Source organism: Mauremys reevesii, linkage group 5 (genome assembly GCF_016161935.1).
Source record: "Mauremys reevesii isolate NIE-2019 linkage group 5, ASM1616193v1, whole genome shotgun sequence".
Taxonomy (NCBI): Eukaryota; Metazoa; Chordata; order Testudines; family Geoemydidae; genus Mauremys; species Mauremys reevesii.
The window spans coordinates 37,490,372-37,508,148 of record NC_052627.1 but is presented as its reverse complement, the minus strand read 5'-3'; the positions used below and the strand labels follow the sequence as shown (position 1 = coordinate 37,508,148).

At 39.6% G+C, this 17,777-nt stretch overlaps 1 protein-coding gene and 1 long non-coding RNA gene across 5 annotated transcripts in view; one reads left to right on the top strand and one right to left on the bottom strand.

Annotated features, from left to right (window-relative positions):
• The window catches only part of LOC120406426, a 40,016-nt gene extending 25,298 nt beyond the window's left edge, over nt 1-14,718 (bottom strand). The window contains exons 1-2 of the long non-coding RNA XR_005599259.1: nt 14,627-14,718; nt 10,026-10,124 (exon numbers count right to left, since the gene is read on the bottom strand). This is a non-coding gene — a long non-coding RNA (uncharacterized LOC120406426). The remainder of the gene's footprint in view (nt 1-10,025; nt 10,125-14,626) is intronic.
• Nucleotides 1-17,777, top strand: part of LOC120406425 (bifunctional heparan sulfate N-deacetylase/N-sulfotransferase 4) — a 302,448-nt gene that overhangs the window by 46,092 nt on the left and 238,579 nt on the right. For 2 of the 4 annotated variants that reach the window (XM_039541295.1, XM_039541292.1), the window contains exon 1: nt 12,152-12,270. The exons of 1 other annotated variant lie outside the window; for it this stretch is intronic. Coding sequence is in view for 1 of the 3 variants with exons in the window: in XM_039541291.1 (XP_039397225.1) it covers nt 14,699-14,728 (30 nt within the window). In the remaining 2 variants the exon portion in view is untranslated. Of the gene's footprint in view, nt 1-12,151; nt 12,271-14,586; nt 14,729-17,777 lie in introns of those variants that run through there. One more of the 4 variants, XM_039541291.1, reaches the window with a different exon arrangement.

Below are 17,777 nucleotides of genomic sequence, written 5' to 3'. Positions count from 1 at the left end.
ATTCAGTCTTTCGAGATGATTACCTGGTAACATTAACATACAAATGTACAATGATTATCTCTGCTGTTCAGAATTCTTTGCATTATGCACACAAAAAAATAGAGAGAGAAATAAAAGAAATAAATCAGTCTCCTTCAACTGGCATGGTGCCTGGCTCAAAAAATGAAATTATCCTGAATTTTGAGGCTATGAAAATTAAGTATTAATCAAGACAAAAGTATTGAAAGTTTCTCCTGAGCTTGTGCCAGCATTGCAATATGGCATCAGACTTCCAGTAAGCTAAAATTGGGGGGCACAGTTTGACCCAACAAAACATATACATTTCTGCCAGTAATCCCCACTTTTCCCGACCCCACATTTGCCATCAGCTACAGTGTGCTAAATATCTGTGGATATCTTCCAGGGACTTGCAGGAACTTGTAAAGCAGGAACTTGCAAAGCTAAAGAGATTCTTACTTTGAAACACTGAAAAGTCTGTACAGAAATTGGGTCATGTCTACCACATTTTCAGCTACAAAATGGTACGGCAAAATTTTCTCACAGTCAAAAGACTATCTCTTGGTAGAGTATGTTAATGGATATTCCTTACAGTATCTTTTTCTATACTTGCTGCTACTTGCACTAATCATAATTCCTCTGCTTTGCTGAATTAGCTCATTTGGAATGAGCCCTTCCTGTATGTCATTGCAATAAGAGAGCTGCTTACACAGTCAATGTAGAACCAGGGGTTTCAGAGACAATAGAAAATAATAAATGGGAATTTGAGCCTTATGTAAAATGAGAGATTGGAGTCAAAAGGGAAATGGTAGCAAAAGAAAAGATGAGAAATTGAACCTCTTTTCCAACCATCTGTGAATACTGGATACAAATATACCAGTAGTCCCGGTCAGGTGTCTGCAGGGATTTAACCCAGGATGTCAAGATTTAAAAGAGCAGGCGCTTCTACTGCTTGAGCTAAAGGACCAGGTCAGGTAGTATACAGTTGGTAGCACACTCACAAATCTCACTATGTAGTCTAAGCACTAAAATCTATGGGTTCTACAAATGTATAAGCGGCCCGATCCTTGGGTCCCTGAGCTGAGTGTGGCAAAGGTGGCTTTATACCACGTTTATTCTCCACCTTTCACCTAAATCCTGGGGCTGACTGAGGCACCTCAGATATCTGTTGTGGGAGCTCAGAACCTCTGAAAATCAGAACACGTGCTAAAATGCCTAAATATGGATTTTTGAGACTAACTTTAGGCCACCAGATGTGGAAATTTTGACCTGGATGACTTCCCTTTTCCCTTTTGTGAGCTCCTACTAAGTTAAGGTAAAAGTTCTGTCTCCAACATAATCTCCAAGTCTCAATGGGCTCACATAGAACATCCCTAGAGGTGACTGGCAAGAAATGCTCTAAATGACAATTGCTTATTCCCGCCCTCCTGGTGCATTCTCTGCTTGTTAACTGCCTTTTGCCTTTTCCTTCTGTTGCATCTACCTTATAGAGATAATCCCAATGGACAATTTAGTTTTAGGGTCACTCTTTAAAATGTTTACTTCAGACTTGGCCTGTGCTCCTTCAGTTTGTTCATCGGTGGTTCTCCTTACTACTGCTTAAGACCTCACATCCCAGCATTGCAACTGACTCTTTAAAAATAAGGAAGGAGAAAGCTGAAGGGGAAACATGTTCACTTTTAATTTTATTTTTGTCTGTCATCTAAAATTAAAAGCATTTGTACTACAGACTAACAAACAGCTGTTCTTATCATATGGAAACCAGGATCACCTACAGTAGAATTTGGTGAATAGCATTATAAGGCCCACTTTTCAAAGCAGACATATGTATCACAAAGGAAGCATAGCAAGGGACATGTTTTTATTTTTTTAAAGAAAATTTTAATTGATACAAACTTTAAAACTCATTGAAATAAATGAGTTTCGGTGGCTTGTCAATGTTTGTTAGCCCCTGTTCCATCATAGAGATAATGTGTTTAACCTTTTCAAAAAATGGTTAATAAGTGGTTGGTTGATTAATAAGGGTCTGATTCTGCCACCTTCATTCACACTGAGTGATGCCTTACTCTGCGATTGCAATCATCATGAGTAAAGATGACACAGCTGAATGTTTAAGGCTCTGATTCAGCCAAGCTCTCAAGCACATGCCTAATTTAAGTTTGTGACATCAATGGACAACTCATATGCTTAAAGTAAAGCATGTGCCTAGCTACCTGCCAGCATCAGGTCCTTAGTGTGCAGGGAATCAAAATATTCAGTCATTCTGTTTGGTTCAGATAAACTCTAAGGGTGAGATTCTGGCCCTATTTAAGTCAATGGGAGTTTTGCCTTTGTTTTTAACAGGAGCAGGAGTTTACCTTTAAATATTTGCAATACACAGCTCCATCTTGGATTTCTTCAGGGATCAGTTTTGGGACCAGTCTTATGTAACATTTTTATTACTCACAAAAGGTGAGAGTGTGCAAATAAAAGTTGTGGCTGTCACAAAGTTGGGAGGTATTACCAGTACAGAGAAGGACTGGAAGATCATTCAAGAAGATCTGGATGACATTGTAAACTGGACTAATAGATATAGGATGAAATGTAATCGTGTAAAGTGCAAGGTCATGCATTTAGGGATTAACAATAATAATTTTTGCTATAAGCTGGGGACTTATTAGTTGGAAGCATCAGAGAAGGAGAAAGACGTCGGTGTATTGATTGATCACAGGATGACTATGAGCTGTCAACATGATGCACCCATGAAAAAGGCAAATACAGTTCTAGGATGCATCAGGCAAGGTATTTCCAGTAGCAACAAGGAAGTGTTAGCATCATTATACAAGACCTCATCTGGAATACTTTGTGCAATTCTTGTCTTCCATGTTTAAGAAAGATTAATTCAAACTGGAACAGGAGCAGAGAAGGGCTACTAGGATGAATCTGAGGATTGGAAAACCTACCACATGAGAGGCGATTCAAACAGCTTTCTTGTTTAGCCTAGCCAAAAGAAGGCTGAGGGGAGATAGGATTGCTCTCTATAAATACATCAGAGGGATAAATACCAGGGAGGGAAAGGAGTTATTTAAATTAAGCAGTAATGTGAACACAAGAACAAATGGATATAAACTGGCCATCAACAAGTTTAGGCTCAAAAATAGGTGAAGGTTTCTAACCATCAGAGGAGAGAAGTTCTGGAACAACCTTCCAAGGGAAGCAGTGGGGGCAGAAAACCTAACTGGCTTCAAAACTGAGCATGATAAGTTTATGGAGTCAATAGTATGATGACATACCTATGATAGCATGTGGTCAGTAGCAACAATCCCCAATGGCTGGAGATGGGACACTAGAGGGGGAGGGCTTGAGTTATTACAGAGAAATCATTCCCAGGTGTTTGGCTGGTGGGTGTTATATACATGCTCAGGGTCTAACTGATTGCCATATTTGGGGTTGGGAAGGAATTTCCCACCAGAGTAGGATTGGTAGAGACCCTGAGGGTTTTTCTCCTTCCTCTGCAGCATGGGGCATGGACCACTTGCAGGTTAAGCTAATGTAAAGGGTGAATTCACAGTAATTTGTTGTCTTTAATCCATGATTAGAGGACTTCAGTAACTCAGCCACAGGTTAGGGGTCTATTTTGGGAGTGAGTGGGTGACGTTCTGTGGCCTGTAATGTGCTGGAGGTTAAACTAGATGTTCATGATGGTCTCTTTTGACCTTAAACTCTATGAGTCTCTCTTGTGCAGAATGCTAGCTGGAAGAATGCTATTGAGCGACTCAGTAGCCTTCCAGGAGGATGGGAAACAGCCAAGGAATTAATTCTGCACTTTCCTGATGCTGATGGCAAAAATTCCTTTGAATTGAATGGGTTCAGCATCAGAGTCATGATGAGTTAAGTACGAATGCCAGCCAGGGCTTACTACAGATGTTTTTTTTTTTTAAGTTTCTATGGGATATGCCTCTGAGAATCAGAGCCTATGCTTTTAGGAAGGTTACTATTGCAAAATTTGTGCTAAATTTTCTTTATAGACATTTTAATATATTTGTGTTTGACCACATATGAAATATTTGCTCAACATTCTGTTCAGGGTCAAACTTCCTTTGACAAAATATCATAACCTGCATAATAAGAAATACCATTAAAGAAACTGATTTGTGTTTCAAACTTTCAAAGAATTATCATAAAAACACTGCAATTAAAACAAAACACAAAAAACAAAAATTACAACAAATACCTTGACAATGTTGTTAACATTTTCTTTATAAAATATCTCCCTTTATTACATTTGGATTGCTTCTTCCTTGTAATAACATTAGTTTCAGGAAAAATGGACAAGGTCTGTTCTCAGCAACAATTCATTATATTAATGTGCCCCTGAGAAATCTTAATAACTGACAAGAGATTTAGCAGTTCTGGTAGTTACACACAGATGTTAGGATGTACAATCTGCAACCTTCAAAGAAATATTTAAAGAGCTGAAGACAGTATTATTGCTAGTAAACAGCTGTTCCAGTGGCCTCAATGAAATTAACATTTCCAAACTACCTTTTTAATAGGGCAATCCTAGTTAAGTTTAATTTACCTCTTCATTTGACCCCATGTATCTAAGTTAAGTTTAAGCTGGTGTAACTTGGAGTCTTCTGATCCATCAGTGTACTGATTCTGAGATCAATTCCCTCTACGCTTATTCAAACTCTGATTTAGTTGTGCATGTTTTTACTAATTCATAGCACACATCCTCTCCCTTACACATATGTACATATGGGCTTCTGAATTTGACCCATGGGCCAGTGACATACTTAGTTATTAGTTATGATTTAATGCATGTTTAGTGGATTGCAAATAGAAAAGGAAGGTTCCTAGGGGTTCATACTCGGTTTTCTTATTTGTCTGTACAGTACTAAGAAAAAGATAGGAGGCCAGATTCTCTGGTATGATTCAGTCACCTTGAGCCACTCAAGCAGTTCAAAGGGACTCAGATTCTGGCCATAAATGGCCTGTGGAGAATTCTGCTTTTGGAAGTGAACTCTTCATTGGCATAAATCTGGCGGAGGCAATTACCTGCACCAGGTGCCACCTGGATCCTGCAGTTTGGGCGTAGATAAGTGGCTTCATGGAACTAAGGGAATTTACTGCAGTGGAATAAGACAGAGATATCCCTAGGCTTCTTCAACTGATGCCAGAAAGAAGCCAGGTGGTAATTGTAACTTGTTCCTTTATAGCATCTCCTTTCACTGCACTGGGCAGAGCTCAGATACAAGAAAGAATTGAGCCTAAAGGTGATGGAGGAAGAGTAACTATTTTTAAAAGATGCACATAACGCAATGAGGGGACCCAACATTCCAGTACTCATATTGCTGATTCCCTGTCTCTCCCCTTCCAATCTGTTACGGACTCCAAGGTGAAGGCAATCATTTGACTCTACTTGCGGTTCTTTCTTTAAAACTTTCAAAAGAGCAAATAACTGAAAATATCCAAATTTATCTAAAGATGAAACACTACAACACAAAAAGGAGACATACATACATACTTTTAGGAAACAAATTCTCGCAGAGTGTTCACCTTACACAGAAGTTGTGCTTCAAAGATATGCATTTCAGCTAGCAGTATTTATAGTATGATTTTACAAGTTACAAAACTTTCTATACATACTGAAACCCACCTCAGCAGTTTGTCCCAGTTTCTTAACTTGTTCTTTACCTTTTCTTACATACCTCTTATCTTCCTTTTGGATATTAATATTCCAGACACTGGTCCATGAAGGTACCTCCCTCTACTTACCCATATCTTGTTTTTAATACTGCATTGCAAGCATTGATGAACCATGAAAGTACGCCCTCTCTGTGCTTGGTACAAAGTATTAATGAATCTTTGTTTTGACAAGTTTCCTATTTTCTACTGCCAAGGCTGACTACAGCTTTACAAAGTGTTGTGGGATACCTCACATGTGGGGAGAGCGTAATATATTAAGTTACCATAACTTCCCAACACTTATATTAATACTGTGAACATAATACTCATTCACGTGATCTATATTACGCCTAACATAGATACGTATTGGCTAACACTATCTTTCATTTTTGTTTACGTACTGCTTTTATGCAGCTGCAAAACTGATAAGGCCTGTAAAATAAATAAATACATGAAATAAAAATTTCCAGTTAGCTCACTTTTTAAGGAGCTAATAAACCACTAGATAAAAAGTTGACAACAGAACTTAAAGTTTGCTGTTCAATATTGTGTGTGTTGTAAACCAAGATACCCCTTTTTCTCTTTGAACTTTTCTATTGATTAGAAAAAAATAATAAAAATAATATTAGTCAATAGTTTATATAAAGAAAATTAGCTCTCTTCTTGGTATTTGCTGAACAAAAATAAAAAGTTAAATTATGCAAATATTAAAATGAATGCATTTTGTGGATCTTTTTATTGTAGAATACACGATTAATGAGCTGTCATATACTTGTATGGTGTTGGTTGACATGTTACTGAAAGTTTGTTCATATACTAAACCTTCAGATATCAATGGAATGTGCTCTCTGTCAAATCTGCTGTGAGGATTTCCTGGTGTTATAAGTCTGGACCGCAGAGGAGCCTAGTTATTTGTTAAAAATTAGATTTACCCTCCCATTAGTCAAATCCTGCATTGTGTTACACAGGTGCCCTTGTGGAGAAAAGGAGTGTATGGAGCACTGCTAACCTACCCCAGTGACAGAATAGATTTAACTAGTTTGTGCCACTACTTTCACAGCCCTGACTCCAGGGGGAATTATTTGCTGGCTAGAGGGTGTGGTCAGAGGCTAGACCCTAATCTACACTCTTCAGTGAACTGCACACTGCCTGAAACTTTTGTTGGACTCCAGGTCAGTCCACGAAAGCAGAGCCAGAAAGACTGGGAGATATTGTTTGTATTATAAGCAGTCTTCCGTGTCTCTCCCAGGCAGCACCTATCAGCAGGACTCCTACAGAGCCCTACATGGAATTTCAATCTATCCTCCCTTACAGGGGTGGATCTAGCTTTTTTGCTGCCCCAGGCATGGCAGGCAGGCTGCTTTCGGCAGCTTGCCTGTGGGAGATCCGCCGGTCCTGCGGATTTGGCGTACCTGCCGCTGAATTGCCGCCAAAACCATGGGACCGGCGGACCTCCTGCCAGCGCGCCGCCGAAGGCAGCCTGACTGCCACCCTCGCAGGGACCGGCAGGGTGCCCCCAGCAGCTTGTCACCCCAGGCACCCGCTTGGAGCGCAGATGCCCGGAGCCGCTGCTGATCCCTTGTGCCTTCGAGTGAACTTCCCTAAGAAAGGGAAGTTGGAAATGGGTCAGTAGTGTTGGTTGCTTGAGAAAAGGCTGAACTTCTCAATGACTCTGGGGAGTCAGGTAGATTTTCTTCTCTGAAGGGGGATGATTGTATTAGCAGTGAGCCCAGAGTTAAATCCACAAAGGGATTTAGGTACAAACTGTCATGTTAGGCTCCTAAGTCCAGAATTTAGCAGATGAAGTAGTCTAGGCACACAGCCGCCTCTATCCTGATCCCCAGTGCCTATCTCACACCTAAGCCCCAGAGTGATGCTCAAATTAGGTATGGCTCCCCACATTCCAGATGAATGCCCTAACCACTGGCTATCAAGTCATTCTCCCTCTGGCTCAGTGACTATCTAGTTGTTTATACAAAGTGGAACTCCTTCAGTTTAGATTGAATCTATGTCCCCTGTGAATCTAGCCACCAGCTGCTCTGTGTTTTCTCCAGCAGGAAGGGCAGGGCTCTGAGGTTCACAAAATGGAAGTAAGTTCATAGTTATAGAAATCTTTAAAAAAAAAAAAACTCCAAAACATCTTTGTAGCTTACATTACAAGCCGTTTAGAAGCACTTTAGGCTTAACACTTCCATTGGACGTCTCAGGATATTATTAAGTCAACAGGAGTAATGGGGTATAAGTTTGCACAGAACTTTGCTGAGCAAATGTTACCAATTCAATCATATTTTTTTTAAAGAAAAAAAATCAATCTGGACACTTCTCAAGAAAATCAAATTGATTTGCCTGATATATGGTTACCTATAAAATTCACAAGTACTTTAAAACTCTTTTTTTTTCTAATTTTGGAGGGAATGGACATGCCATTGCTTTCCTGCACAGGCAACCTGCATTGTCAGTCGGTGCAAGTAGGAGAGCAGTCACATAGGTGCCTGGGTGACGAAAAAGTGAGCAGAGGCAAATAGTGGGGAAGCTGTGGCTCTGCCTCTCAATGCACTAGCCGGCAGGGCTGAACTGGTGTCAAGGGGGAAACAATCTGCAGAAGGTATAGGACTGGCACACTTACTGCCACCTTGGAATACGTGGGAAGCAGGGATTGAATTGTGACTCCCTTAGTCACCATCTGAAGGCTCCCTATCTCCGCTGCACCAAATGGAAACTCAGAATCTGTCCCAAGGCCTCTAATGTTTACTTTGAGGTATGTACTGAGAACCCTAGAGTTAAATAAGAAATTTCCCATTAGCAGTTATATTGCATTCCATGTTTCTTTGCTGCTGCTCTCAAGTGTGAAGCTTTCTACTGTATGAAAAAAGAAAGTTGCTTATAATCAAGCTGTGAGAATTAAAATGTGGTGAATGAATTTGCAGGGATCCCTTTCTATAAAAGTTAGAATATATTGCTAGGAATTCTCCAGGAGTCTAAATATTACTTTCTTTTCCCCTTTCTTTTATATTTCTATAACCTGCTTTTCCTTTCTGCCTCTCTTCCCTGTGACAAACAGCATTGTGCCCATCTTATGTTGTATTATAACACTTCAACAGACCTAACTGCAGCTAGGTATTTGACAAACACTCAGAAGTTGGCTTCTCTAAGTTTTAACTACAAGAAAACCTCAGTATTCTCCTTCAGGCTTTTCATTCTCTGGGCCCTCTCCATTTCCTTTCTTATACTCAAAGTATACAAGAAACATGAAAACAAATGAACAGTAACTGACATTAATTTTCATGCCCCCTTTTCTTTTTTCTTATGTGGAGCAAATTGAAGCCACACATGATTTTTTTTTAATGGAGTAGTGGGGCTTACAGTTGGAGGGTCATGGCTGGAAGGGAAGAGGAAACAATGGTTATGTTGGAGAGACACCAGTTCCTTTTGTCCCAAAAATCCAAGCTGGTAAGAGAGAATGAAGGGAATTTTCAAGTCTGGTTCAAGTTTAGCTGAATCTTACTTTGGATCATTTTATCCATCCCTACAAAATACATCTACTTTGTACAAAAATAACATTTTAAATAAATAGTGTTTTAGATTCCTGCTGCCAATACTACAGCTATGGCCACCATACAGGAAATAACGTCTCAAATAGGCTTATTGTACACCATGGAATGAGCAGAAGGGATCTCTTGCAAAGCACATTTCACTAGTAAGAAGCAAAGATGTGCTTTAGTACAATTTATTAAGGAACATGTTGCAGCAGCAGTGTGAGCAGTTTTGTTCATAGTTTATCCCAGCCACAAACTTTCTCATTGAGCTCCTTGCATCAGAAATAGATTCAAGAATTATCAGATAATCAGTATGAAGTTTACAAAGGAGGCTAGGTGACTATATGCACATACCCAATACTACGTATAATCAAAATACATGATTGGCTTCCTGAGTAATAACCATATATTCAATACATACTGGAGGTGGCATGTATAATTTTGTGGACAGCTTTTCTTAGCAATGGTTAGAAAAAAACCCACCTTAATTAAAATTAATTCATTGATGAGTAGCCAAAGATAAAGCCTCACATTAAATAATCTCCAATTCACCAATATCTATGATATTTCAGGATCAACCATGAGCCTGTATGTATGCATAACATCAGTATCTATGAAGGAAGAGTTTCAAAATCGGAACAGGTCCAAAATCTTTCTTAAAATACAAAGCGGCCATTACAAAATCTTTATAACTTGGAAGGTCCCCATTCTTCTCTGGCAAAACTGGGAACCATAACTTGAAGTGCTTATGCATGTAAGTGACTGTAGGTGAATAAGTGCAGATGATAACATTAACTGATATTGGCCTTTCTGAAAGATTACCTGGTGTATGCAATTGACCATTCAACAGAGCTTCTCATTGAAAACCTGGGCCTCCCAAAACATATCTCATTCAGAAATGTGTACTCTAATCTTCTTGTACTGCAAAGTAAAAACACATTTTTAGACGCCCAAGTCACACAACTGTAGGAAAGTCAAGAGAGGGCTGTGTAGTATAAAAATCTTTTTCAGTGCGATGATCAGGGACATTACCTATGGGCTTGTCCTAATTTTTTCTTACAGTTCATTGAATGAGACACAGAAAAAGGATTTCACTCACTTCCACTGATACAGCGGGTGGAAATTGCACTCCAGGATTCTCCTTTGATATCAAGCAGAGGTCAGCTTTGAAGTTTGGCAGAAATTTTACTGGAGCCCCTCCTAGGGAAGGGCTGAATCTAGACACCAAACCTGGTTCTAGGACTATACAACTTGCCTTCATTAGCAGTTTCACATCAGTTGAGAGTCGGGGACCAGTCTCACTAGCTAGGTTTCAGTGTTTATGCTAGTGAAGGGAACAGACTGTGTTCCCAGTCACATCACTGGTCTACTCTCCATGGTGTCCCATCTCAGTTCTATCCTCTACCTGTGGATTCCTCTGAGGACCTCACTTCCTTATTAATGAGACATCCCTTAGTATTTAACTAGTTTGATGCTGATAGTAACTAAAGCACATCACAGGCATGTACTGGCAGAAAGGAAAGGCTAAAGATGTCTGAACTGACAAATGGTAAATGCTATACTGACCTATTTCTGTTAATCTCAGTGGCAATAGAATTTCTTCCATCAGCTACTTGAGTGGCCATACTGTATGTTAATTGTTATTACATATCTTTACATAAAATACTTCTACAATCAGAAGTCCTGTCTACATATCTCTCTTAGGTTAGAAATCAAATCCATATTTTGAAAACACAAATAAAATAAAATAAATAAATCTACACTACAGAAATTCTGTGACACAATAGTTTAGACTTTCTACAGACTGCATAAGAACCAAAATCTTTCATAGAAAGCAGCATGTTATAGTAACACACTTTATCTTGATATTTTAAAAGGGCTTTGTAGATGACTGGCTTTAGGCACAATCAATCTCAGACATCAAACCCAGACAACACAAGCCTATGTTTCTGCATCAAGATACTTGCAAAAAAGAGGAAGATGAAAAGATGGGTATTACCCTGTCTCAAGGAACTAAAAATCTTTGTCAGAGGACAAAATGAGTTCTAGCAGCACAAGAACATAAAGGAAAAAAAAGTGTCATCTATGAAAATACTGATAAATATTCATTGTGATGAATTGTCACTTTCCAGAACAGAGTAAAATCAGAGGGGGTGGTTCTATACCATTATTGTGGAAGAGTATTTCCCTTTTTACAAGTCCTTACATGCAAGAATAAGTTGTGATTTATTGGAATAAGAGCAAGTGAAAATCTGTGATGGACTATGGCAAAATTTTCTGTGTTTTTGTACTCAGAGATCCATGACTATCACTGAAAAGAAATCTGAGCATGCTTGTGCTATAACTTTGTGTGCCATTATTACCTATCAAAAGACCCTTCTGATCAAAGGTTTCTACTTAGTACAGAAAATCCAAGGCCCCTCATTTGACTCAGAACTCCCATGAGCTAACAATAAGAAAATCACTAGTCATGTGCAGTTTCTTAGAGTTGGTCTGGGTATCATATTATATTACAGATTTATAAGGCAAATGTTTGAAGCATTGTGTTGCTAGAGATACTGTAGCTATACTAGGATATAGAAACTAATAATATGACAGAGATACCTTTAGTTTATTTGCTCATGAATTACCAATCAAGTAGACAGAGTATTGTAGGATGCCAGTATGCAATTTTACTTTAAGATATCAAATGCATATTCTGTTCAGTTTGGATAGGCGATGTAAATCCATTTTGTTGTTTTTCTCACAAGAGAAAGTCTTAGTGGGGTACTTGTGGTTGCTGTGTTTAACTGAGTTTCATAGAGCAACTATACATAAACACACTCAATTAAAAAGGCATTCCTCCCCCTCCCCCACAGATAATTTCTACATGGCTAAGGTTGTCACATGTTGTGCTTTCTTGTACTAACATAAAACCACTGGAACCGCAAGTGTGTTTCTAGGCTGTACACCCTGAAGACAGGAAACTCGTGGTTTAGAGCCAAACAGGAAGTGGTGTTTTATATAACACAACAAGTACTGCAAAATGACACAGATCTCCAAACTCTGGACAATTAAGTAGCTGCTGGTAAGTGAAAGTATCCATGCTTTTTTATACAGTAAGTTCATTGTATTGTATGTTAGCTGATCTATTATTTTTACTGCACAGATGGAAGAGAAACAAGTCTGTCTTTTATTCAACTGTAACATTGAATTATGGGAACTTGGAAAATGTCTATGGCCTAGAGGGAGACATTGTGCCAGAGTTTCATTTGCAGTTATTGAAGGCAAGAGGTTTACAAAATGTAATGAAATATGGCTAGAGAAGAGATTGCAGTAGGTCTGAAACTTGGAAGAACACTGGAAAACAATGTGTGTATGAGAAATAGACTTTCATGGATTTAAGGACAGAGGTGACATGAATAGTCTCCAGAGGGGACATTAAAAAACATGTTTAGAGAGATTCTAAACTACTAATATACTGTAGGAAATGTTTCAGCTCTTTACTGGTTTGCCTTGCATTTTTGTAATGATTATTTTATTAATTGACTGAACCCCATCAGTGTATATAGCTGGACATCTGTTGATGATGATGATGATGATGATGTTTTGTTTTTTGCAATGCATGAAGAATTCCATACACAGTCAATGCACATAACTCACCACAAACAGAAATTTTGCAAAATCAGTACCACAAACCAAACTTATTTTGCAACCCCATGTCTTGAGAGACTGCCCCAAATAATCTACAAATGTACTGAGTACATTTTTCTCCACCTATATAAGAAGGCAACCTTTAGTAATCAACTGCTTTTTGTTGGTCCCTTGAGTATTCTCATAAATCAGATTTTACTGCGCTATAAACTTAGGGAAGTATATCCTAAAGCCTGCAATTCTCGGAGAAGGCTATGGCTAGGAATTTTTACATAATGGGGCAATTTGACCTTAACTGTGATCATGTAAATACAAACCAGTGCAGACTTAACATGCACGTTTGGTTGGTTGGTTTAAAAAAATTCAATAGTGGTTGGCATATAATAGTGCTCATGGAGTCGAAAAAAGCAGTATCAAATGAAAACTAGTTTGGAAGAGAAACTTTCAATTGCTTGAGAGCTCAGGAGTAGCTTGAACTATTACCTTAGGGACATCCAGGGGCAGCTCCAGGCACCAGCGCTCCAAGCGCATGCCTGGGGCGGTAAGCGCGGGGGGCACTCTGCCGGTCGCCGCTAGGGCGGCAGGCAGGGTGCCTTCGGCGGCTTGCCTGCGGAGGGTCCACTGGTCCCGCGGCTTCGGTGGACCTCCCGCAGACCAGCGGACCCTCCATGCTTGGGGCGGCAAAATGTCTAGAGCCGCCCCTGGGGACATCTATTGATGATAAATGTTATTTAGGCACATTGGCTTTTGTATTGCATTTATAGTTGCTGTTAAAAGAGAATTGATGGTGATTTACGTTTTGGGGCAAATCATGAGGTTATTTGCTTGTTGGGATACAGAAAGAGGTGAATAAATCAAGGAAAGAAATTTGCTTTAAAGACAATACCAACTCATTCAAATATTGAAATTGCTTAAGTATTAAGGGCAACGCGGTGACCCTGAAGTGAAATATCCATAAGATAAACGGCAACTTCATTAAAAAATGATCAAAAAGCCATATAGACATATATATTTTTTTAAATTGTGAAACATTTCCTGCAATTTTAATGTGAAGGGAGCATTTATGTTTGATTTTATCAAAACATTAAAGGGGCTCCATCCACCTTAAACAACTCTCTTCTTTCTGAAAATCTTTTATTTCCTTTTGTTATAAAGCAACTCCTAAGGTTACTGTTCCTGAATGAGATAAGAGGAAAAAATCTATTTTTTTTTCAGGTTAATCGCTTTTGCCATTTGAGAGCACTTTGTGTCTAGTCAGTTCTACTCTTTCCCTTATCAGTGAGTTTGCTTCCTCCTTATGTTTGTATGGGTCACACAGGGCAGAAGGGAGAGAGTAAAACTAAGAAAATGTGTTTGTGAAACCACAACTTAAGGCAAGGGGTCGCAGAAGCAGGTGCAGCATCTAAAGCTACTTTTAACTCATTGTTTGACCTGATTAAACTTCATATTGGCAATGACCTTTTAAATACTGATTGCTGAACTGTCATCCTGATTGGGTGAGGCAAACTTATAGAATGTTTTGGATAAGGATTTCTTGATTTTCATACACCACTTGGAATGTGGCCTTGGACCCAGGCTCAGCAGATGAGATGACAATGAGCAGATCAAGCTGCTGCCTGTAATATGGTAGATGCAATTAGTAGCAGGGATGCCAGAGAGATCTTTGGCTGCTGCTGTAGCAGCAGCACTAGCAGTAACTGATCTGTCACTTTTCTTTCCATCACCCCACCCCGTGCTCCACCCTCAACAGTGCTCCACCCTCTACTGCCCAGTGCTCTGTCTCCCCTCACCTGTTCACACATGGAGGATGTGATGCCAGGCAGAACCTCTTGAGGGGGGATGGAGAAAGAGAGGGATGAAGCATGCAAGGGGAGGGAAGAGGAGCAAGAAAGGTAAGGAGTGTAAAGAGTGTGTGAAAGGAGAGAGACAGTGAATTGGTTTGATAGCAGGGGAAGTGGAAAAGGAGAGCAGGAGAGTGTGAAAAAAGAACAAAAGAGAGTATGTGTTTAAGACTAAAGTGAGAGGACAAGTGTGACAAGAGAATAAGAGGAAAGGAGGAGAGTGTGAAGGGTGAGGAAATGTGAAAGAAGAGAAAGGGGTGAGTGCGTGTGCACATGTGCTCATGTGAATGGAGAGGAAGGGGCTGTGCTCACATATCTGTGAAATGTGAGGAGGATAGGTCCGTGAATGGCTATTAGCCAGGATGGGCAGGAATGGTGTTCCTAGCCTCTGTTTGCCAGAAGCTGTGAATGGGTGGCAGGGGCTGGATCACTTGATGATGACCAGTTCTATTCATTCCCTCTGGGGCACCTGGCATTGGCCACTGTTGGAAGACAGGATACTGGGCTAGATAGACCTTTGGTCAGTATGACCATTCTTATGTTCTTATGAGAGGAAGAAGGTCTGTGTTACTGTAGCTACAGTTCTTTTGTTGCTTTCAGTTTTCTGCTTATTTATTATATACCAACTTGCAGTACACATAAGATAAAATCCCCTAAAACTATTACAAAGGAGAACTTATCCAAATACCCCAGAATGTTAGCTTTTCTCATGCATTTCTCTGTAACCATTGATATTTTCCTTTTGCAGTCAGCTACTGCTGTTACACAGTGACACTTAGTCAGTAAAGATATACTTGCAATAGCCCCCCCCCACCCCCCATCACTGTCATTTAGTCCAACAACTTCAGATTTGAAAATCCCTACTAAGGTGAATCCCATCTTGCTCAGCTTCTCTTGTCTCAAAGGTCACTAACAGTGAGAAATCAGAGCTCATAAATAAACTGTATGGGCCCAATCTTGTACAGTGCTGAGCACCCTTTGATTCCATTAGGACTTGAGTGTGCTGCAACTTGTAGAATCAGACTTTAACTTAGGATGAAAATGTATTCATACTAAGGCATTGCACCAGGTTCAATAAGCAGGCAGGTGTCAAACACCACCGATTTAGACAACTCTCTACACAAACATGCATCATACATCATTTAAAAGTGTATTATGTCTACTTTAGGATGAGGTAGATGTGGAGCTGTCAAGTGGTGCTGTTACCATAGAAACAGGGATAAACAATGACACCATCAATAAGTTAAAATGACCACTTTGAAATATTTGCATTTGGTTGTTAAAGACTTTATGGAGAATATAGGAAATAATTCATTATCCACATTTTTCCATCCAAATTACCTATGTGTGAAGATCTCCATATCTTTGTTTGCAAAGATGCTTTTTTGACATTCTTTTCAAAACTGTTATCACATGGTGGGAGTTTTGATCAATGAATTGTCCTTTATGATGGTTAGACTGAAGCAGAAGTAATTGAGGTCTCTCTGGATCTCCTTTTCTTTCCCACTCTGGTCATACAGCATTGTATGACTCTGTATGACAGGCTCAAACTAAGCGTATACGCTGTGATAAATGAAGGGAGGAGGGTAGCTCCCTTTTATGGACATGCAGCCAGCAAGTTAGTTATAAAATCCCTCTTAGTAGCTGTACTTTAATTGCTCTACCTGTAGAGGGTTAAAAAGTCTCATTGCTATGCATAGGTAAAAGGAAGTTAGTGGGCACCTGGCCAAAAGAGCCAATGGGAAGGCCTGAACTTTTTAAAATTGAAACAAGACTCCCCTTTTGTCTGTCTGTGGTTGTTCTCCCAGGGAGAGGTGAAAAGGGCAACATCTGTGCTGTAAGAAGCTTTGGGCCAGGAATGAAAAATCCTCTGTATCATGCCTAGAAACTATTTGTTTGAAACCCCAGATGTGTAACTAGATCAGGAAATGTCTAGGAAGACACGATTAGGTTTATCTCTTTTTATTTTTATTGTGGACTCCTCTGTGCTAACCCCCAGTGCTTTTGTTTTTCTTGTAACCTTTTAAGCTGGACCTCAAGAAAGCTATTCTTGATGCTTAATCCTTGTAGTTATTTTTCTTTAAATCTAGCAAATGCCTAAGTTCCCAGATGTATTTTCTTTCTTTTTTTATTAATAAAATTTACCCTTTTAAGAACAGAATTGGATATTTGTGTCTTAAGAGTTTTGTGCACATGTTGTTTAATTAGTTGGTTGCAACAGCTGATTTCTTTCTTTTTCTTTCTCAGCTCTTCCCTGGAAGGGGGTGAAAGGGCTTGAGGGTACCCCACAGGAAGGAATTCCCAAGTGAGCCTTCCTGGTCTCTCAAAGGGGTTCTGCACTTGGGTGGTGGAAGCATCTACCAATCCAAGGTCAGAGAAAAGCTGTAACCTTGAGAGTTTAATACAAGTGGCCAGAATTATTTTTTAGAGTTCTTGCAGGCCCCCACTTTCTGCAGTCGAAGTGCCAGAGTGAGGAATCAGCCTTGACACACACACACACACACCCCTGCCAAAAAAAACTGTAAGAGAACCAAAATTAAAATGCCACCATGACTAAATAGCATTGTGGAAGAGGCAGTGAGAGGTAAAAAGGCATCCTTTAAAAATTGGAAGTCAAATGCTAGTGAGGAGAATGGAAAGGCACATGAACTCTGGCAAGTCAAGCCTAAAAATATAATTAGGCAGGCCAAAAGAGAATTTGAAGAGCAGCTAGCAAAAGACACAAAAACTAACAGAAAAGAAGTACATCAAATCTACCAAAGCCTACCAAACAATCAGTGGGGCCACTGGAATCAAGGTGTTAAAGGAGTGCTGAAGGATGCAGAGAAGCTAAATGAACGCTTTGCATTGATCTTCGCTGCAGAAAATATGTGGGAAATTCATACACCAGAGCCATTGTTTTTTAGGTGAGAAATCTGAGGAACTGTCCCAGACTGAGGTGTCAGTAGAGGAGGTTTAGGAAAAAAATCATAAATTAAACCAAAATAAGTCACCAGGACTAGATGGTATTCACCAAGTGTTCTAATGGAGCTCAAATATGAAATTGCAGAACTACTCACTTTGGTATCTAACATATCTCTTAAATCAACCTCTGTAACAG